General features: G+C 41.6%; 1 protein-coding gene across 3 annotated transcripts in view; it reads right to left on the reverse strand.

The window, feature by feature from the left end:
* The window catches only part of FAF1 (Fas associated factor 1), a 344,159-nt gene that overhangs the window by 212,677 nt on the left and 108,096 nt on the right, over window positions 1–23,386 (reverse strand). For all 3 annotated transcript variants that reach the window (XM_053244221.1, XM_053244220.1, XM_053244222.1), the window contains one exon: window positions 10,569–10,674. In XM_053244221.1, the coding sequence (XP_053100196.1) occupies window positions 10,569–10,674 (106 nt within the window). The remainder of the gene's footprint in view (window positions 1–10,568; window positions 10,675–23,386) is intronic.

The following is a 23,386-nucleotide window of genomic DNA, read 5'->3' on the forward strand; positions in this document are numbered from 1 at the left end:
AAATAAATAAATCCATAAATAAGATGGTCCCCTGCCCCCAAAGGGCTCACAATCTAAAAAGGAACAAAAGGCATATATCAGCAACAGCCACAGGGGTGCTGTGCTGGGGTGGGATAGGGCCAATTGTTCTTCCCCTACTAAACACAAGAGAATCATCACTTTAAAAGGTGTCTCTCTGCTCAGTTAGCAGGGATGGCCCAGTTAGCAGTTTAAAAGTAGGACTCCACTTGTGCTTCTCTGGATCCAATCCATAGTTTCTACCTTTGATATTGTCGCTTATGGAACACTGGGACCCATTAGGGATTTGAAGATATTAACAAAGGTCTCAAAATGTCACACTGGTACCCTCCTCATGGCCAGATCCAGGGCCAACCCATCCACTAAGCAGACCTAGGCAGTTGCCTAGGGCACCAATTCTTACGGGGGAAGGTATATTCTAATGGTGTCAGAATATAGCACTGCCAATTATTTTTTCTCTCCCTCTTATACTGGACAGTGGTGTAAGCATACATTAAATAATACTGCATCCTCCCATATACTCCCCAAAGGACCAGCATATCCTGCACCCAAAATGCACAGTCTTCTTTGCTCATTGCACCTCAACCCCCAATAAACAGTCTCATACGCTGCACTCCCTCTCTTGAATATGAATTGTCTGCCTCAGCATTCATTTCCAAAAACAAATTATCTCAGACAGTATTTCCAAATTAACAGCAGCATCTTTCCATGTCTGAATTGTTAAGTGTTTTGCCCCAATACTAAACTGGGATCTCCCTCCCACTGTATCTTCAAACCAGCAGGCTAATAATTCACCAGTCATTCATGCGGGCTGGTCATTCAACCTCCCAAATAAGAAAACTGCGTGGCTCAAGTTAAAGTTGTGGCTCAACAACAAAATTCTTCAGCACTTTACTCTAGACTGTGTTATCCTTGAAGTTTTCTTGACCAGAAACAAATCCTTGAACGGCATGAACAAGGCCTCTGACTTTCATATGTCTTTCTATTGAAATAAAAACTCAAGAAAATAACAACAGTGACAGAGTACTTGCTCTGCATGCAAAAGGCCCCAGGTTCAATCCCTGGCATCTTCAGGAAGGGATGGTAAAAAAATAAAAATAAAAATAAAGACTCCTGACTGAAACCCTGGAGAGCTGCTGCCAGTGTTTCAGTCAGGACAATACTGAGCTAGATGGACCAACTCAGTATAAAGAAGATTCATTTGTGTGACTTCCCACCATCTAGGTTGTCTACTCTTTCTGTTTGATCAATTAGCATTGAGAGAAGAAAAAGAGAAATAGTTCTTGAAACCTATGAAAATTAATTCCCTTAAAGCACAAAGGTTCACAGTATCCCCGTGAACATGTAGAGTTGTCTTATGAGTCAGATCAGTGACCCATCTAGACCTGTCTATTTGACCAATCTTAACTAGCTGCAGGGTCTCAGGCAAGGGCCTTTCCCAGCACTGCTATCTGGAACCCTTTTAGCTGCATATGCAGGAACTGAATCTAGGGCCTTCTGCAAGCAAGTTATATGCTCTACTACTGAGCTGCTGTGGAAAAGCCTCCAAACTACACAATTTCAGCTGTATCGTATTGTATCAATGAAAGACGGGGCATTATATGGCCTCCTCTTATCCACCCCGTCAAAGACTATAGTAGCCTCTTCAGCATAAGAAGCATCTGAAATCACAACCCAGCAGCCAATTCCAAACAAGAGCACCATGCTTAACACACCGAGCCACATGTTCCTCAGAAATGTAAAGTAACAGGTAAACCTGTTACCTATAGTCATGAGAAACCCTGTAACTCTCCCTCAGAATGGTGTATTGTGGTATTTGAACCAATGAGCATTCCACCCTGTGAAAAATGCTAAGCTCAGAATTAGAAGGCAATGCCCTACTTCATAATCATCCTCATTAACACTGTGATTAGAAGAAATAGAAGCACCTTGATCGAATGCTTCATACTGTGCCGAACTACTTTTGGAGACTCCAAGATCCCCTTGAATGTTTCCCATCACCAGAGTTCTAACTCTGAACCTATTCAGTGTTGGATAAGCCTTCCAGGTCATTTCATATACCTTGTGCATGGATTTGTATTTACTAGCTGAAAAGGGTAATGAGCACAGCACTTCTGCGCTCACCAACATTTTAGTTACAACTATTCAGGTTTTTCCCATCAATCAGGGAGGAGCTAGGGGAAAGGGGGCTCCTGTTCACCCCTTCCACTGGAAGCCCCTCAGAGTGAAGGAGGTAATGAAGAAAATAGGAAAGGGTGGAGCTGGGGGCCCCGCAGGAGTTGGGGCCCGGGTTCTTTGAACCCATCTGCTCAATTATAGCTACACCCCTGCCACCGATTGTATAGAAGTTGGATTGCAGATGCAGTACTGAGAACTCTCTACTGCTTTGTAGACTGGAGGAATATTTCCTGAAAAGCCTCAGATTATCTGTAGGTTTCAGCTGTCATGGCCAGATGTGCATATCAAGATTACCTGTTTCTGCTGATCCTCAACTTATCTGAATTAAGGAAACAGAAGTACGCATGGAAATGTGCACAAAAGTCTCCACTGCTACAGCTGATGGTCCCTGGAATTTGAACTTTTCTACTAGGTTATTCTCTGGTCTCATAAACAGATTCATTATCAGACTGTTAAATTGATTATTTAACTAGAAAACACCCATTGGGAAAAGGTTTATTCATCAGTGCTTCAGTTCAACCTGTTCAATCATTCTACAATGGAGCTTCATGTCATAACCAGGTGCTTCTTCACCCAAGGAATGAATTCGCTGATATCCTCACTAAAGTAAAGTAAAGTAGTGCCACCGAGTCGTTGTTGTTGATGCAGGTATTTTGCCATGTAAATAAAAAATCCACCCCACTATCCTGAAGGCCAGTAGGGCCAATTTGATAACATGAGTCATGCTTTTCTACGACATTTTTTAAAATGTGCTTTGTGCCACCAACTCCTGCAGTGGACCTGGATGACCTGATGTGAAGGCAAGGCATTGTTTATTTAATAGACATATGCCCATCTTTTCATAGAAACTCAAAGCACCTTACAAATGGAAATGAAACAATATCACAGTAAAGAATATAATAAAAACAAAGAAATGATAATCCAGCGAACAATAAAACAACCATCTAGTAACAGGACTAAAAAACAGCAGTATACCAATGAGAAAATCACTTGAAGGGGGAGCAAGTGGAGCCACCAATGAAACTGGGAAAAGTTTCAGAGTTGTGGGTTCACCAATGAAAAGGCCCTGTCCCTGGTACCCATCAAACAGACCTCAGCCAATGGTGATCAAGAGAGTAGGACAGAGGTGGATCTCAAAGGCCAGGCAAGTTGAAACAGGAAAAGGTAGTCCTTAAGGTAACTTGATTCCAGCCTTAAGAGGTTTAAAATCCAGAACCAGGTATTTGAATTCGGGCTGGAAGCAAAATTGGAAGCCAATGCAATTGGAACAAGATGGGTAATATATGCCCCCACTGATTTGCCCCCATTAATAATCAAGCAGAGATGTTTTGAACCAACTGAAGTTTCTGAACCATCTTCAAAAGGCAACCAAAGTACAGCATATTGCAGCAGTCTAGTCTAGATGTAACCAGTGCAAAGATAATTGTGGCCAGATCCAATTTCTCCAGATAGAGGTGGATCTGGTGAAAGATATTCCCGGCCATGACAATCTCCTGAATATCTAGGGACTAAGTCAGACCCACAAGCATCCTCAAGCTGTGTACTTGGTATTTTAAGGGGACTGCAACCCCATCTAGAATTCCTACATCAAGCTCATCAGAATTTCTGACCCAGAGCACCTCTCGCTTGCCTGGATTCAGCTTCAGGTTTTTTTGCCCTCATCTAGGGCACTGGTTCAGGGCTTTCACTGCCTCCCTACAATTGGATGACTGGAGTGAGAGGTAGAGCTGTGTCATGAAATGGGCCTTTGTTCAGCCCCCAAACCCATTTGAATTTCACATCAGAACTTCCCTCAGTTGTAAAAGCCATTTGGCCTGGCCTTCCATAGATTTCTTGTCTTGCACTAACCTGTTCTGCACTAACATTATTCACACTCACCTTGTGAATCATGTGATCTCCCTGTGTTTCCTGATGGCAGAAAAGCCTCAAAGTATTCCTGTACCCAAACCTCATGCAAATAGGTGCTCCTATTATCTCAGGAATCAGCTACTATCAGAGGGAGACATTTAGCTTTTCGAAAAAATGTTTGAGCAATTGAATCCTAAGACGTTTGCCTATCTCCAAGGGGAAGATTGTGATTACTACCTGGCTGTGCCTTCTTCTTGCTAGATGCTAAATTTGCAAACTTCTCCCTATAAAGGAAACGGCCCGTTTTTTGTGGGGAGTGGGGTGGTAGTTGGTCATTGGAGGGACTCTTGAGGTTGCCTCATTCTTGAGGTTTCCAGAATGTTACTTTCATATTTGTTTTGTTAGCAGAGACCATGCTGTATGGCTCCCAGGAGTGTGCAAAATTCACCATGATGCAAGCTTCTGTTTTGTGAACTGCAGCTTAAGACCTCAGATCTACTGAGCCTCCTGTCTAACTCCAGACAGGAAGAAAGGCCTCTCGCTGGTGCATTTTAACCACTGTTTGCCTCAGTTGCCTGTAATCTGGCCTGCTTTTTATATCTACTTAAATAAATGAGATTTTGATACAAATGAGCAACATTTTGCTAGCTCAAGTATTTTTTTCATTAAAATGTTGTAACTTGATTTCCCCCAGCCATTAGAGGGCCAAAGAACCCAAAGGTGCTGAAATTAGACATGAATCAGAGTGCTTATTTTAAGACACGCTTTTAAAAATGGCTGTTTGAAGTCTGGATCCCTCCAGAAATTTTAACTCCAGAAATGGACGTGATATATTCAGATGAAATAAATAATTCAGAAAACCCCCATTACAATTCTAGTATGTGCGTAGGTAGTTTTAAATACGAGAGAGAGAGAGATCACTATCAGAATACAAACTATGTTGAACTTGGCAACTTTATGATGTATACATTATACATGGCACAGCCCTACTTGGGTAAGGCTGCTCGTGTGGAGCTCCAAGATTGAGCCAGACCCTGGCATGCCCCACCGGGCAGGCTGAGGTTTTCCCCTGGGCTATTACCCAGTTGAAGAGTGCAAGCACGCCCTTCTACCTGGGATCCCAGTTGTGTGTCTGCTCAGGCTGCCAGCAGCCACAGAGCTGGGTGCCTAGAGCACCCAGATTGCAGGGAAATCCCCCAATGCACTGCGCTCCATTGTGGGATTTCTGGAGGCTGAGTCGCATTTCCCTAGCCTCCAGAATGCCACACCACTCGCTGCAGCGGCAATCGTGTGCGCAACCGAGGTTGTATCTGGGAAGTCAGGTATTCTCCTGCCTTCCCCCCAGCCACCAGGGATTTGGGTCGTGTGAACGAACTTATTATATGTTATAAACTAGTAAAAACGTGTTCTTCTCAGTAGCTTCCACACATTCAAATTCAGGTCTACTCAAAGTACAGCATCCTAGCACCGGAATATCCATCTGTACTGTTTATGGCATATTTGAGTCCAATTCTCTTTTCTGCATGTAGCAATAGCCAAGCCATACATCCAGCTGTAATGTAAAGGGATACCCTCTGATTTGCACAAAAAGAAAGTGACAGAGCTGTCCTTGACCACTATTTCCTTATTCTAAAGGAAGCAGCTTTGATTTCCCCAGCTATATCCTCCCGCCCCCCTCCCCTTCTCAAAAAGCAACCACAGGAAGCAGGTTTCCTCCCTGTGCCACAGTCTTGGCCCAAATTGCCACCTGAAGCTCTTATTAACCACAGAGGAGGAAACTTATGGGCACAATTTGGGCTCCTAAGTTTTCGCCTGCTAATGGCAGCTTTGGGGAAAAGTGCATGAGGGCAAAGGATCAACCCTTGCTAACTAGACAAAGAGTTCCCTTTTAAAGTGGTGGCTCTCTAGCAGGGGGAGAGCAACTGTCCCTATCCAACCCCAGCACAGAATATGTCCAGTGGTTGTTACTGATGTCTGAATTGTGTTTCTTTTTTGATTGCAAGTCCTTTGGGGACAGACAGGCATCTTATTCATCCCCCTTGTATGGGTGCTTTTTAAGAAAGAAAACCGACAAAATACTGGGAACTCCAAACGTGGAGCTCACACTCTGGCCTACCATTTCTTTCACACAGGATTCAACTGCATCTATTACAGGATAAGCCTATTTGAATAACAAGAGCTATAGCAGGCAGCTTTTTATGTTGTATTAGTACAGCAATTTATGTGTGCAAACCTTATTATTCATTTGTCATGCAGCAAGTCCTGGAACCAAGCTGTAAAAAGCATCATTGAAATTATGGATAAATCTGACATAGTTTAACACAAATGACCCAATTAAACACTCCCTTCTGTGTTTATATTTCATAAACATTTTAATTCATATGTTATACTAATACACAGTATTCTCTTATTGAAAAATTGTGACACCTAAACTGAAGTTTAACAAGATCAAGATAGTGTATCAAAAACAGTCTGGTCAAGACTCATTTATTGGCAGTTTCACAAGAACCAACAGACATTTGAAACCTGTGACACAGGCTAATTAGCAGTAGAGGCTAACATGAAATAATTAAGTCCCCAAAATAATAACTCCTTCATCCTCTTCATATTCAGTTTTAGCAAAGTCCACCAAAAGCCTTGAGATACTGCATTAACTGATGCTTCATTCTAGCATTATAAATTGCTAAATACATCTTATTGTACCAATAGAAGGGAAGTTATAAACAACCTTAATGCACCATATCAAATGTAGTCATTCTGAAAATTAAGGGTTCTAGATAAAAGAACTATGTTCTTTCAGCCCCTCTCCATTATAAGCCAGTATGGACTACAAGACAGAGAATTACATAAGAGAACTGTATGGTTTCAGCTCATCTCCATTATAAGACTGTGTCTATTGGGAGGGCTCCACAGTCAAAGGACCTTCAGTGAATACCCATACCTGAAATTAGGGCCAGCGCAAGCTATGCAGTCTGCAGGAGCAGAATATTGCCACAGGGCTCTCTCATATCACACCCTTTTCCAAAAACAGATACTTCTGCAATTGTATTATAGCACCAAACTGCAAGCAGAATCCCATGCAAGCATTTTCTAGGTTATTATTCACCCTTTCACTCTCATCTAGAACATTAGGATACGTTTTTAAATCCACCTCTCCAGCAGCTTTTCAATGTACATTCCAAAAGGAAAACAAAAAACTTAAGAGGGGAGTATTCATGCCAGCTAACCTAACAGGGTTTTCCATTGTAAAATCATTGTAAACCGCTTAGAGAGCTCTGGCTATAGAGCGGTATATAAATGTAATTGCTATTGCTATTGCTATATATTTATATATACACCACACACACACACACACACACACACACACACACACACACACACACACATATACACATTCATTCATGCCACCATTTTACAAGGGAAAAGGAAGGGGGAGTGGGGAGAGATTATTGCTTGCAAGTCATTGCAGCATGAAAATACACTTAAAGAATCCAAGCACCTGGGTCTGGAGAGACAGTTGCATCCAATAGCTGTGGCAAGCCATGAAACATTTCCAGAATTTTAAGTATTTCCTTTAATAATTGATGTAGACATTTTGAATCTTTCTGCATAGGATATCAGGTGTGAGTAGATTGCATTAACACTGCTTAAATATTTCAACTTGTCAGTATGGCCAACTCGATTTCGGAAATATTTGCAGTATTTTCCCATCGAAACAGTAATAAAGGTAAAATAAATATATGCCACTGCTTTATAATCACTGAACATTAATGAATATTTTATGTCTTTTTAAATCTCCCTGTTTAATTTTAAAGGGTGAAATTAAGTCTCCTTCACGCAATATGCCAATTATCTGTAAATCAAACAATAACTCAGCCATTATACTCCTTTTTGTTAATATAAGGGAAGCTAATTTGAAAACACTGGATGGCATTTCTAGAGAATAATTGAATAGTCCTTCCTGCCCTCTGGTGGTTGATGACTGCAACTGGCATAAGAAGTTCAGTTACCCCTAAAATACAGCCAAGTGTATATAAGCTAAGTAGTATAAACTACTCATTTGACAAAAATATTTGAATGAGAACACAAAGACAAACTTACCAATAACTTCAGCTAAAACTGTATGATTGACATTCCCTTTCATAGAAGAAAATTAAGCTTAATCACTCTTGCTCAAAACATTCATTCAAAGGTTTGAAATGGAACACAAAACTGAGCCTATAGTTTAGAGAGCAATCTAGAGCTCAAAGATTTGCATGTGCCCAAGAAGATGTTCAATTTCGTTTTGTCTGGAAAGCAGACTGCCCTCACTCAACAAACGCTGCTTTTGAAATCACCCCACTATCAAAAGCATCTCGCCATGAAGCACTAGAGGGATGTCATTTGAAAAAGGGGCAGGGGAAATAATATCCATTTTGAGCAACAAATGGTGCAATTTGCTGGACTGCAGCCATTAGAGTTCAATCTCCACTTACCTTCTTAAGGGCAAACCCATACAACACCTATATGGCTACTACCTTATTCAATGAAGTTAATGCAAATGCCCGTTAGTGACTGTCAACCACAAGTCAAGTCAAGATCAAGTTAAATCCAGAACTCCAAGCTTAAACTTCTTACTCAGCACACACTTCTGCTGAAATGCATGGGCTATTTGCAAATAGCTGATACAAATATATCACAAAGCTGCATTTTCTCCCACCAACCCTCTCAATTTTTCATCCCTTGGAAGTGCTAAGAAATTTCATTTCTGTTTAGGAATGGCCCCCAGCTTTTCATGTCTTGGCAGAGAAGGTCAGGACAATGGATTTGTTGTAATTATTAATGTCTTTGGGTTTCATTTTTCACTGGAATCCTAAATGAAGTTTCTTTGTAAAGCAATTCTCCATTTGTAATCCCATCACACGTTGCTATGGTCTATTAGAAGCAGTAGGATAAGATGCAAGAATTCTGTTTTATACGGGATGCCTCAGGGCCCTTCAAGGCCCCCCAAAATAAAGCAACTGGATTATCAATTTGTAACTTGCTAGCTAAAAACATTGAATAATGCTAAGTAAACTACAAACAAACCTGTACTGACAAGACACTGATTCACAAGCAAAATAAAAGGGCCAGCATTCTTCAAGTTAAGTTGCTCTTACTTAGAAAGAAGAAAGAAAAGTCATTCTGAAATGGCATAGGTTTGCTTATATAGTGTTATGGGCCCTGGTGGTGAAAAGAATACAAGATTTGATGCATTTCACCAGTAATGGCAAAATGGACTCAAATCGGTCGTCAAAGCGCAGAACGATTTGCACATGCACAGGCTTCTCTGGATGCCTGCCACCGGCCCACATATTGCATTGTCTAATGCCAACAGCATTGGCCAGTTGTGCAAGAAGGCAAACTTTTCAAATAGCCTGCCCACATTCCGGAAGCGTTCAATCAAAAATATGTCATGGGCTATTTGAAGTATTTGCTCTCATGCACAAATGCCCAACACTCACCGGAAGCCCGCAGTAGCACTGGTGGATCCATTGTCAATCTGCAGCAGTGCAAGTGGATCACCACCACTTGTTAGTCCAGTGCAACATGTGGTCCATTGTGTTTAAATTTAAGATCCCAAGAAAAGACTAAAGAGATGCATTTGCTTTTAGATTGAATATGCTAGTATGTTACAATAGATAGCGATTAGCTAAAGTGGCTCAGCGGGGAAATGCTTGACTAACAAGCAGAAGGTTGCCAGTTCAAATCCCCGCTGCTACTATATCAGGCAGCAGAGATATAGGAAGATGCTGAAAGGCATCAGCTCATACTGCACAGGAGGTGGCAACGGTAAACCCCTCCTGTATTCTACCAAAGAAAACCACAGGGCACCAGGAGTCGAAATCGACTTGACGGCACACTTTACCTTACCTAAACAAAACAAAACAGGAGGAGGAGATTATTTAATCTTTGGTATACAAGGAATGCACACAGATTTCAACTAAGTCAGAGGGCTATGATTATTTTAGGAAGTACATCCGTCTCTCAGAGATGGATCCACAAGGGACTCTTCTTTGCAACATCACCCCTTGCAGGCTGTACTACAGAATAACAATGACAGCGTTTCTAAAGAGAAACTACTTATGTACCATTACGTCTATAGTCAAGGCAACATGATAGCAGTGTGTTTGACACAAGAATATGTACAAGAGCAAGTCAAGATGTAGGAAGACACAACAATGGCAGAGGATCAAAGAAGAAATTAAAAACAAACCTAACTAGATAACACTAGCTCATCTATCACGGTGCACTTTGCTACTAAAATGTAACATACCACCAAATGCACTACTGCTTTGGGGGGGAATTAATGCAAATTTTATATGTAGGTCACACTATCTGATGTACCTACAGTAATCTTTCATCATCCAGTTAATTAAAAGCTAAAAACTTAATAATGAAACACGAAAGGAAGTCTGCAGCCTGAATACATAAGCCCTCTTTAACAAAGCTGACATTAGTTATAATGAGCTACATTTATTCTTCAGCTGTGAGACAGAACTCACCTCCTGAATGGTACTGCTTCCTGAGAAGTTGAGGTTGTACTCCCGCTGGACTTCTCGATGGGTGACAATCAGCATGAAGTTTTGATTTAATGATTCCTGCAGGGCACTGAAAGGGTTGAAAGAAAAACAAGAAAATCAGGGGTGAGCATGTTCTAGCATGCTTTACATTTAGCTGCAAAAACCCCAGGAGTACCCTAAACTCTGCAGAGACAAGTCCAGGCACAGTGTTATCATCACTTTCTTTTTTGCTTCTAAAGGCAAAGAAGCATTCAGTGAATGACCAAGGGGGCTAACCTGTTAACTCCTTCTCCCCTAAGGTGGTTGAAGCATCTAAGGCCACATTTTAACTCTGCAAAATTTTGACGACACCTTGCCAACAACTATCATCACAACATTCAGCTAACATGTGTATATTCATTCAGGCTTTAAAACTAGAACCTGAAAATCAAAGTTAAGATAAACCAATTAACATATACCAAAAATGTTATCTCAGGCAAATATCTATATATTTATTTCTCCTAGTCATACCCGTCGCTAATCCCATGTGTGGCAGCTCTCACAAGAGTTTGCGAGCAGCTGCCGGACTAGCGACAGGGCCAGGGAGAAAACAGAGATGAGGAGGCGGTGGCGGGCCAGCCCAGCTGCCAGCATGAGGTGGCAGCGGGCAGGAGGAGGGAGCAGGGTGGCTTGATAGCCGGCCAGAAACCATGGCTGGGAGGTGGGGAAGGGAGAAGTGGGCTGGGTGGGCCGGCAGAAGCACAGATGTTCTGCACCCAGCCCAGCTAGTATGTTTTATTTCTAATACCATCATTTGTTTTATTTCTAATCTTTATAAGTCACCTTTCTACTGATTGTGTCTAATGTGATGCAGAGTCTTACTGTAGTAGTCGAAACCGAAATATCTATGTGCATGCACATACATGTAGGATCCGCATGTGTCTCTTTGGTTAACTGGGTAAATGTTGATAACTAATGCAAAGTTTTAGGATGGGGTATAGCAAAGAAGTCTGTCATTTATCAGTAAACCTCAAGAAATAATAAGTGCTTTGAAGGCAATGAGCAGGATCCAAAGAGCAACAAACAAAGCAGAAGAGAAGAAATGCATTAATTCAGATCAAAAGAAAGAAAGAGAGGAAACCCCTTAAGTGATGAAAAAATATTTAGGAACATAGGAAGCTGCTTATACCAGAGTCAGACTACTGGTCCATCAAGTTCAGTATTGTCTACAGGGACTGGCCACGTTTCTCCAGGTTTTCTAGCAGGAGTCTTCCTCAGCCATACCTGGAGATGCCAGGGCCTGAACCTAGGCATTTCTGCATGCAAAGCAGATGCTCTACCTCTGAGCTATGGTCCCATCCATATCTTACAGCAGACAATACTTGTATGTGGTCACCCATCCAAATGCAAACCCCTGCTTAGCAAAGGGGACATGCTTGCTATCGCAAGACCAGCCCTACCCCTAAAGTATTAGAATGATTACAAGATAGCCTGATAAACGGCTAGGTGTACACAATTTTAATAGGGGTATCTCATAATAAATACCTTTTCCAACATTTGGGGGTTTCTGCCTTTTTCCTTTCAGCCAGGAAGGATCCAGAGAGCCTCTTGAGCAGAAGACACCTCTCTCACCAAAGGGGCCTGCCAATTTTCCAGTGCCTGCCAATTCTGTCCCCAGTTGTAGTGGCCTACCACTCATCACATTCTGCACCCTTCCAGAAGATCCCAGCCCACAGCAGCAGTTCTTCAGTGGGCAGAAGGAGATTCTAGCTGGGAGAGGAGGCAGGAAAAGCCTTTTGTACAAGCATCCTGCCCCTCCCTATACTATATGGGAGAAGGAAATATCAAGTTTGCCTGATTTTCAGGTGCATATATCCCAATCTTGTTCTCTACACCTCTTCAAGATAATTTAATCTGTTAGGGTCTCTGTCCCCTTTGCAGCTGAAACAGTGCAAGGGGGCAATTAATAAGTATTGGGTGAAGAACTTTTCTTATAGGCCTAAAATTCCACCCCTCAGAAAGAACACCCCAAAACCCTATAGCATTCTGGACAGAGGGAGATTTTGGTCAGGGAGATGTGTGCTGTGAGGCAGCTGTAATCTAATAAGTTGATAGGGCCTCAAGCAGGCCATTCTTTCCCACCACCTGCTATTTACTCTTTTCTTTTCCTCCAAATAGAGGCGTTCTTACCCCAGGAATTTGGACCCCCGATCCATGGCCTTCAAAGTACAGATGGGTTCCAAATGGCGAGGGGGGCCTCTTGAAGCCACCCCACACTTGCCCTGCCACAGCCCCATCACACCAAACCTCTGTTTTTTCAAATTTCAGCCACCATGTGTGAAACTTGACGAGGCGAGGGGTGGCGGCCAGGGTTTGAGCCAAGCAGGCCTCCCCACCCACGGTGACGATGGCCAGAGCAACCTCTTGGCCTGTCCATTCGGCCCAGTGGCTCTTGATAACTGTGAGACGCTCCAGCATGCCTGCGCAGTTGAAATAGATCGTTGCAAGCCCATGACATCACAGGCTTGTGATGGTCTCTTTCAACTGCACAGGTGCGCTGGTGCCTCACAGTTATCAAAAGCAGCTGGGCGGAATGGTGCCGCCGGGTGAGGGGGAGGCCTGCTTGGCTCTCTCTCACACACACACGACCGAATGCCGCACATGGTGGCTGAAATTTTGAAGAAGAAGAAAAATGGAGGTTCAGCATGCTGGGGCAGGCATGGGGTTGCTGCAGGAGTAGTAGGTTTCATGTAGTCAGGTTTCATGGGGGCCTCATGACAGGTGCAGTCCAGGCACCCAAATTACCTAGGTGCATCCCTGCCTCCAAACTTTCAAATATATTCACCATACTGTGGTTCCCCATAGGTTTAGGGTCTCCTTTTTAAAAAAAATTCTTTTAAAAAACATAATATACAAATTACCATTCAAAATTAAATTAACATTTTTCTGCATACTGGGGGAGTCCTTGGGGTTTGCAAATACCTTGTAAATGTGTGACCCAATTTTTCTGCTTAATATAAGATGTGGGATGACAGCAACCATATTATATAACACTATTAATACACTATTTTCATTTCAAATGGGCACTGATCCAGTTTTGCTCCAATATTACAGTCAATAAACATTGAATGACTACTGACAAATATCTCTTCACTACTGTTGTGCTCATAAGGATATTTTTCTTCAACAAAACAGAAAAACTTAGTTTTATTTATCAATCAAATTTGTAGACCGCCCCAAAGTTCCATCTCTGGGCAGTTAATTTAAAGAAACTTTAATATGCATTTCCATTGAGCAGCAGTGTTCAGTGAACACAGACCATTGAAGCTGCTGGGGCCACCAAGGAGCACCACCACAGTACTCGCCATGCGCTGCCACCTCCACCACCTGCCAGCTTGCCACTCTGTGACCCCTGCTAATTGCCAGTGAAGCCCACCTGCTTTGCCCCATGCCAAACAGTTGGCACAATAAAATGATATCACCGTCCAGCATCAGGTTATGATGTCATATCATGTTGGCTTGCTGGAAAAAGGAAAAGCTGGTGGTCCACTCCAGTGGTTAGCAGGGACCACAGAGTGGCTAGCTGGCAAGCAAATGGGCTGGCTGGTGGACAGTGAAGATAGCAACGGAAAATGGTGGGACCAGTGGCAGAAGTGGAGTCTTGAAAAGTCCCTACAAAAAATTCAGTTGCAGCTATGGTGCTTCAAAAGAAGGTGGTGGGGAGGGAAGGGTCACAGCTCAAGTCTTGCACACAGGCCCCTTCAGAGCTCGTGCTTACTACTTACACTTCTGGTGCATTTAAACTAGATTTAGTGTCAGAAGCAGTATTTACACTCATGTCCAATATTTGTATATTGTTTTTCTTTGTTTTGGCAACAATGCCATAAAAATTAAATAAATACGGTACACAATGGTTCAGTCAACAATATGCATTTGGTGTTCACCATGATAAACCTTTTGACTTCAGCAGTGTTTTTGCTAATGTGAAGCAAAGCAATAATTGGTCATCCTTTATTTAATTAAATAAATATGTACCTCCTTAATTTAGTTTAAAAAAATACATATTACATATTATTTACATTAAATTAATTCATATTATCCTCCTGGTTGGAGGAGTTGATAAAATTAGAGTATACTGTAATTTGTCTGAGTGAGAACTCGGCATTAGAGGAAGTACATTGCTTAATGAAGGCATGGTAGGTATCAGTGATCTGGCTCATATAATAAAACTACCCATTAAAATCTTTTCAGAGAGTGTCAAAAGTAACACCCATCTCTTGACTCACTTGCAATAAGTACTTGGTTCAGGCATTTAGAGCAAAATTTTATAGTACAATATTTATTTTTCTCATGATACCTAGTTTCCCAAGGGCAGAGAAGAAAAACCAATGTATAGGGCAGGGTCCAGACCAAATCCCATTGAAATTAATAGGACTTCAGTTAGTCATGACTAAGCACAATTGGAATGAATAAAACATGCTAGTCATGATCAACTTAGTCTGGATCCTAACAACTGACAGTGCTGATACCTGTGCATGTAGGCACAATGATACAATTGTAAGTACTTTGCATGAAACCTAACTTGTCTTCCATTAAGATTTCTCCAGTGCCAATCTGCAATCTTACTTCCTAAAAATTCAATAATGTTTTTATTGTGGTTCTAAGAATTTTGACACTTTAAGAGTTAGAATTGCTATAATCGTGCAATGCATGAGCAATGCACATGTAGAAGCAGGCTGCTTAGAAAAATAAACTGTGTAAGCAAAGAGGCTGCATGCACAGTTCCCTGCATCCAGAATACAGGCATCTGTGCACACTTCTTGCCACTGGGTTGGGAGTCATGCGCATAGCACTGGACAGATGAAATGGTGGAATGGTGATCAATGCCAGACCAACCCGGGGGTGGGTGGGCAGGGGGCTTAGCACAACATTGAGTCAGTGAACCAAACCAATTCGACATTGAACCAATTCAGTTCCGAACCAGTTTGCACACCCCTACTTTCCCCCTCTCCCTGTCTAAGCTGACAGTGCCAATAATCAAGGGGGCTACAAGATACCCCCTATTGCATACCCATATCTTTGGATTGAGGTCTTTGAATTTGCTCTGCTGCATAGCTGGAGTTCCAGATACATACCATAAGCCCATTCACTTAAATGTACAATGTGCCCTATCCCAAAGGGCCCAGGAGAACAAGGATAAAAAATAAGTATTCTACAAGATTTCAGAAACCTAAAACACTGTTGTGAAACAGCTTTGACAATATTGTGAGTCATGTATTCATATGCATCCTTATTTTAAGAAGTGCTCAAAGTCCAGCAGATATTCAGCTTCTCAGACAATTAAACAAACTTCACAGGAATAGAGAGGTAATCCACTTATGAAAAGCCAGGGCATTTATTTGGAGACACAAAATCAACTTCAATTGGTAACTTGGAAAAAGAAAACATTAACAATGTTTTCTATCAACAATTGCTTGTTGTCCTTATAAACTTTGTTATTACCCTTTACTATTTAAATAGTTCTATGAGCACTCAGAGCAGCTTATAAAAAAAGGAAAAAAGCAGTGCATTAACACAACATACGATATCAACCATAGATTAAAATAAAATAATTAAAAGCAGCAATAATTAAAATTAAGTGTGTGCACAAAACCGGCTGGTCTGGTTCGGTTCAAGTCCAAACCGGACCTGAACCAGATCAGGCCAGTTCGGTCCGGCACCCCCTCGAACCCCACCCGGTTCGGTTTGGTCCGGGGTGTGTGTGTTTGCAAACAAAAGTTCTCATTCACCTCAACCCTGGACTGAAACCCACCTGCCAGCCTGTTTGGAGGAGGGGGGATTGCAAACGAAAATAATTTTAAAAATATTTTAGAACTTACCCACTCAGGGGTTCTCCGAGGTGGGGGGTGTCTGCAGAGGTTCCCTCTCCGCCCGCCAGCCTCCCTCCTTCAAAAATGGTCCTGTTCAGCCCAGTCCACACAGAGGCCCATTGCGCAGGTACAGTGGCCTCCAAAATGGAAGAATGGCCGAACGGGGCCATTTTTGAAGGAGGGAAGGCTGGTGGGGGGGTCCAGGGTCAAGCTGAACCAGGGCTGATGCGGCTCACCCTGAGCCTTCAAATTGAAGGGGTTTGACTTTGAAATGTTTCAGTTTCGAACCTGTTTGCACATCCATAATTAAAATCATCAATACCCTAAAATAATTAAACTTAGTCCTGGGTCATTCATTTGGAGGGTGTGATGTCTTCATGTGATGGGTGAGGCTGTGGGCCACCTCCAACCTCAGTGGCAAGATGCCTCTAAATACCAGTTGCAGGGGAGCAACAGCAGAAGTGCATGCCCTCATCTCATGCCTGTGGGCTCCCCAGAGGCATCTGGTGGGCCACTGTGTGCAACAGGATGCTGGACTAGATAGGCTTGGGCCTGATCCAGCAGGGCTGTTCTTATGGGAGCAAGTTCTTCCCTTCCATCACGGCAATCATGCTTAATGTGAACTGGGTACTCCAAAGGAGAAGAATCACATGAACTGCTGAAACTCACCAGTTAACATTAAATGTTATTGCCATGGTGGAGGAGAGGTCATTTCTCCACCTTGTGAGAATGGTGCTGTCCCTTTCAAAACATATGAACCAGAGCCCAAGTCTCCTTGATGCCACATATGCAGAACAATGTAGGACCAGATTAGATCATAAGGAGGTTTGCAGTAATTAAGTAAGTTATCTTGATATTTAACATCCCTAAAATAGGCACAGGAATAAGGACACTTATTGGTTTGAAACACATTAATTTGTTCATGGTTTTTTTAAGGATGGAAACTTCAGTGCTCTTATGGATGAGTTACATCTAGAAACTGAAAAAGCGAACTCTTTCTTCTTGACCATTTTGAACCTCTCAACAAGTTTTTGACAGAATGGATAACAGAATTCGGTAAACCTGGCTGGAAGAGCTAGCAGAATTGTTATATCTGGTTTGAACAATTCCATTCTTCTTGGTCAGAATGTAGTTAATATATGTGGTTTTCCACAGAGCTTGGTTTTACCAGTGCTGCTTAACATCTATCTAAAACCACTAGAAAGAATCATATGGAATTTTGGAGTTGGGTACCATCAATATGCCAATGCCCAGCTCTATATTTCAGCTCTAAGCATGTAGGAGCAGCTGTATCAGATCTAAACAAGTGATTGAAAGCCCTGCAGTTGCTGAGGCATTCCAGGACAAGCTAGCCCCAACTAAAACAAATCAGACCACATACATTTATGAAAATTTTGTCTTTTACCTAATTTGAGCATAATTCAGCATATAGTGGGGGAGCAGTGAGTGCCAGAGGCAGGGTGCAAAATACCACCTCACCCTCCCCTGCACCAACCCTGTCCCCAAAGGATTTAAAGGGGGAGCGGGTTAAGGAGAGGAAGCTGATTGCTGACAGCCTCTTCTCATCACTTTGGCCATCTTTCACGGCTTGCAAGGAAGGGGCAGGGAGATTGCCAGCAAGCAACCTACTTTCCTTAACCTGCATTCCAAAGTCTGAGAAGGACCAGATTAGGATGTTGGGGGCACCCCAACATATTAGACCCAGAGGTACCGGCCCAGAAGTATATGGAATTCAGGCCTGTGTCTGATTTCATTTTATATCAAGAGTTCAATAAAATGCCTGGACTCAGGGTGAACTGACACCCAGATCTCAACTGCTTTGTGAAGGAAGAGGCCATCCAGCATTGTATTGTGAAATGGGTACTCAAGGAAGCACAAAAGCCAGGCCAGAACAATCCAAATGCTAAAATGTAACTCACTAACAGATAGTGTCTGTGGAAGAGGCCAGGGGCTGATCTCCCCTTTCCTGTTGCAAGAAGTCTATGTTAATCTTTGTCAATGACTGCTCTGCTATACTCAATTGCTCTCTATAGAAATTCAACATAGGTAAATGCACACAAAGAAAACACCTATAGACTTTAATTCTTACTTTACTAACACCTTTACACCTCATGGAATCAGGCTAGCAAATCTGGGACAAGGGAAGATGCCCATTTGCAGCTCAGAGATGCAGATTTGCCTTGGGCAATGTCCCCTCCTCAAGATAGCAGCTAACAGAAGATGAGATTCAGATCTCTCTGGACTGGCCAATATCCTGAATAATTAAAAGACATTATCCAGAAGGTAACGCATGCATCCTTTTGGGGACCCAGGAAAAGATGAGGAGATTTGAATAGACTCTATGAGAGATCAAAGGAGAATACAACTATAAAGAATATAGCTTACTGGACAGAGAACAGGCAGTCTTGTGCCTACACGCAATCTTGTGCCTACAAGCAAGATCTGCTCACGAGCAATCCCTGAGTTTGCTGCTAAGCCGTGGGGCAACAAGCAGGAACTCTGTCCATGGACAGGAGCTGTCTGTGACTTCCACTGTGCAGTGAGAGGTCTAGACTTCCCCAGCCATGGGACCTTCACTTTCTGCCTCGCTCTGAGCAAACTGTCTGCTTGACCACCAAAAGCCAGACCACCGCTCCAAAGTCAGCTACAGCCTCTCTCCTTCAGCTGAAAGATCCACCATTCTCAAGCCTCTGATCCGGGTAATTTGCTGCCTCCACAAGCCTTGTATCCCTCCATCCTTTCCCTTCCTTCTCCTTTCCCCCACTCTACGAATTTCTGATATCCCCAACCCATGCCAGTCCTCAACCTTCCTTACCCCCCCATTTTCCCGTCTATATCTGAATTATATTAGGCTCTAGGAAGATTTAACACACACACATATGTTAGTTAGGAACACTGGGTGAATATTGGTGCTGGCTAGGGTTGAAGTACTGTTAGTAATATTGATAGAATGTTCTGCTTTCTGCTCAGCTAGATTGATGTTGTTATTCTTTTATACTCAATTAAGCCCATTGAATCATTTAGGATTGGTTTGATCTCCTTTCTTCCTTGCGCCCAGATCCTACATGGTCACTATATAAAAGAACTTGGTCACTTGGTGACACTGATGAGACAGGCCTAATTTTGTATGCTAGCTAATGAGCATATTTAGTATACAAATCAGGCCTGGACCACAACAAGGAGCTCCTGATCTGATTCTTGCAAGGCTCTGCAAGGGTGCTGTGTAAGAAGGGAAGGCTGGTGTGAGGCAATGGTGGTTAATGGAGGCGGTAATCTGCCATCTCCATCAGTCTGGTGTCTCAGATCACTGTCTCATTAGCAGACCAGCCCTGCTAACGATGGAGCGATGGGAGCCAATGAGAAATGATAAGCTGAAAATTGTACTAAATAAGTTCTTAAGAGCAAGATTCCATCCATCTACTGCCTTATACCTCTACTAACTTTTAAGAGTGTACATCAATGGTCTTCATGATGGCTATAGGAAACTCCATGTTTAAAGGGAGTAATAACATATCATCCTACATATCAGTTAATGCTGGGTGCAAGAACAGGACAAAGATATTGCCTTCATGACCTGCTTGTAGGCTTTTTGGAGGCATCTGGGATACTGAACTAAACCATCTGATCTAGTGGACTTTTCTTATGACACAGGGCTTCTCTCTCTTATACAGCTTTAGTTTTTGTTTCAAGAAGTTACAGCTAGCTGGAGGTGTATGAGGATCTGTGTGCTTTATGGAACAGGCCCTCTTTATAGGCAGCAAAGATGGATTCTATACTACTATTATACTGTTTTCCCCCTGACATCTGTTCTAAACATTCCTTATCTTCCAAGATTCTTATCAAACCCAGATTGGAAGTATTCTCCACCCAGCAAGACCAAAGTTTAAGCCTCTAGGATTTTCCCCTGGCTGAATTTTTAAAATGAATCACAAAAAGAAATTTTTGCACACATATTGCCAGTTAAGATGAGCTTTTGCAGAACTGGGTTTCAGTTTACACTCACCAAGGTTTTAGAAGGGCATCTGAAGAAACAAAGTTATGAATGCAATTTACATATTTGTAGAGCAAGTATCCTTGAAGACTTCCCACATACATATCATATTGCACTTTATATAAATTATGTAAGAGAACAGTGACTTTCAGAGATTTGGAACAAATTGTGTAATAGTTTATTATAGCTACATCTGCCTTATTAGACAATTCAAATCAGTGACTTTGGTTTGGTGACTTAAAAGGAAGCAGGTTTTGCTTTTATTTTTATTTTATTTTATTTTATTTTATTTTTATTTTATTTATTTTCAATTTTTATACTGCCCTTCCAAGCTGGCTCAGGGCGGTTTACAATTAAAAAACAGAAATCATTAAAAACAATTAAAACAGAAATACAAATATAAACACCAATTTAAAAACATATTAAAAAACAATTAAACTATCAAAACAATTAAAACTCTGAAAACCAGGTTAACATTAAAACAATTAAAGCTAATTAAAAACCCTGAAAGGCCAGGCCAAACAGATGGGTTTTAAGGGCTCTCTTGAAGGACAGTAAAGAATTAAGATTACGAATTTCTGCTGGGAGTGCATTCCACAGCCCAGGAGCAGCTATAGAGAAGGCCCGCCTCTGAGTCGCCACCAAACAAACAGGTGGTAACTGGAGATGGACCTCCCCAGACGACCTTAACCTGCGGTGGGGATCATGTAAAAGATGATTAATGGCTTGTAAAAATAGAAGAAAAGCAGTTAATCAAAAAGAGTTGCATTCTCCATGGTCATCATGCAAGTGGAAGAAGTTCTGGATGTACAAGGGGGAGGATGCATTTTCCTCCCCTTTGCCAATCTCCATTTCCTGCTCTGGAGAGCTCTCTAGGCCTCAGGAGCAGATTTTACAGGGCATCAGCAAAAATTGCCCCTCTTCATTACATGAGCAAAACTTCTTCTGCTTGAGCTACAAATGTTTAGGATACAATCCCAAGTTCAATTTAATCATGTTTGTATTAGGCCTGAAGATAATGGCCGACATACCTCGGCTGGAGATCCACCCACACCCCTGCACACATGCAAGGCAGTCAATGGGGTTGTACTACAGAACAGTAGCGCTCCATCATGTGTGTTCCATAAATGCAGTTGTGCAATGTGACCCCCATAATCTCCAATGGGAATTGCATCATGCAATCGTGTTCACAGAGTACATATAACAAAGTGCCCTACACATTGGCTGTTCATTCTTCTTCATGAACCCCACCACCTATTAAGTTGCCACCAGCTCACATGGTGGCGACCCAAAACCGGGCCTTCTCTAGGGTTGCCCTGAGGCTATGGAACACACTCCCAAATATAGTCAGCATCTCTCCATTGCTTTTCCAACGACTTCTGAAAACACATCTATTTCATCAGGCTTTTAAGTTTTATGATGCTCAAAATTTCTATTTATGGTCATTTTAATCCATTTTATATTATTTTTAGGTTTTAATTGCTGTTTGTTTAAACTGTAAACCGCTCTGGGATTAGGGCGGTATAGAAATGTGTTAAATAAATAAGCAGTGCTCACATGCACACAGGGGTGCAGGTGATGCTCTAGCTGCCCATGTTCCCTTGTGTGGTATGTCAGCCAATAACTTTTCTGTAAACACGTATTTTGACCCCGTCATATTTTGCCATGGCCTTTAACTAATACAAATAAATTTTAATTCGATTTTGAATATTTGGGTCACAGAAGTGATCCTCTTAATGTAGATCAGCTTCAGCAAGATGTTGGCCCCTGCAGTATTTTCACTTCAATATGACAAACATTCCACAGATACTCAGAGAATTTTTCTGCTCCTTATTACTTTATGGTAGTGATTATGAAAAAACTAATACACTTATAAAATATAGCTTGATTTAGTGTTCATTTTCAAGTGTTTTATTGTTCAGAAGATTTATACACCACTTTTCAACAAAAAAGTTCTCAAAGTGGCTTACATAGCAAAATAAAATAATGGTTCCTGTCCCAAACCAGCTCACAATCTAAAGAGAAAAAGACACAGGGGAAACACCAGCCAATCATTACTAGAAGGGACATTGTGCTGGGATAAAGAGATACAGTTGCTTTCTACCTCCTAAATATAAGAAAGTCACCATTTAATACGTGCCTTTTTGACCAGTTAGCAGGGGTTTTTCGTGTCAATATTGTGGTTACAGGCCTAATGCTGCTGATATACACTGGAAAATTCTCACCAATTTCAGTTATTGGGAATAGCATCCAGTGACTACTTCAAACTATTTTTTTTTAAGTTATTCATCATTAATTACAAAATGAATTTGTAGCTGAAAACAAAACCATATTTTTAGAGTCACCGTTTATTTGGGGTCAGACTCAGTAGTCTGCAAGCTTCTATTCCGATTCAACTCAACAAAGGCGTTTCATGAATTTCAGGAAGAAATATCCATTATTCATCATATCTATTCATTTTTTACCTCCAAACATCTAAATTTTAACAAAATATCATGACACATAATAATTAACATTTCCATTGCAAACACACAGATTTATACAAGCTCATGTCAACAGACATCCAAATTTACTATAATTACAGTTTATTTACACTAAAACAAAATATGAAATCGGTATGTAAATGTAATGTTTGTTGTAGCTAATGCAGCAGGCGATGGCAGATTAGTCTGAAACAGCAATCAGTCAGAAAATCTGGCTAGTATGGAAAATGAGAAGGGCTTCTGCTTGTTTACTTTATCTTGCATTTTTAAACTTAAAGGCTTTTTTAAAACTGTCTCATAAAAAAGCATGAAATAATAAACTCCAAATTGTACTGTCACCAGGAATTTAAAAGTAACCCAGTACCTATTGCTTCTGTGTAGAACAGGCAACAGCAAAATTTAAAAATTAAATTATTCTTAACTAAGATTCTGCTACAGTTAATATAATAGCAAGCTAATTGTTTTTGAAATTAAAAG

Source organism: Hemicordylus capensis, chromosome 4 (assembly GCF_027244095.1).
Source record: "Hemicordylus capensis ecotype Gifberg chromosome 4, rHemCap1.1.pri, whole genome shotgun sequence".
NCBI classification, from domain to species: Eukaryota; Metazoa; Chordata; class Lepidosauria; order Squamata; family Cordylidae; genus Hemicordylus; species Hemicordylus capensis.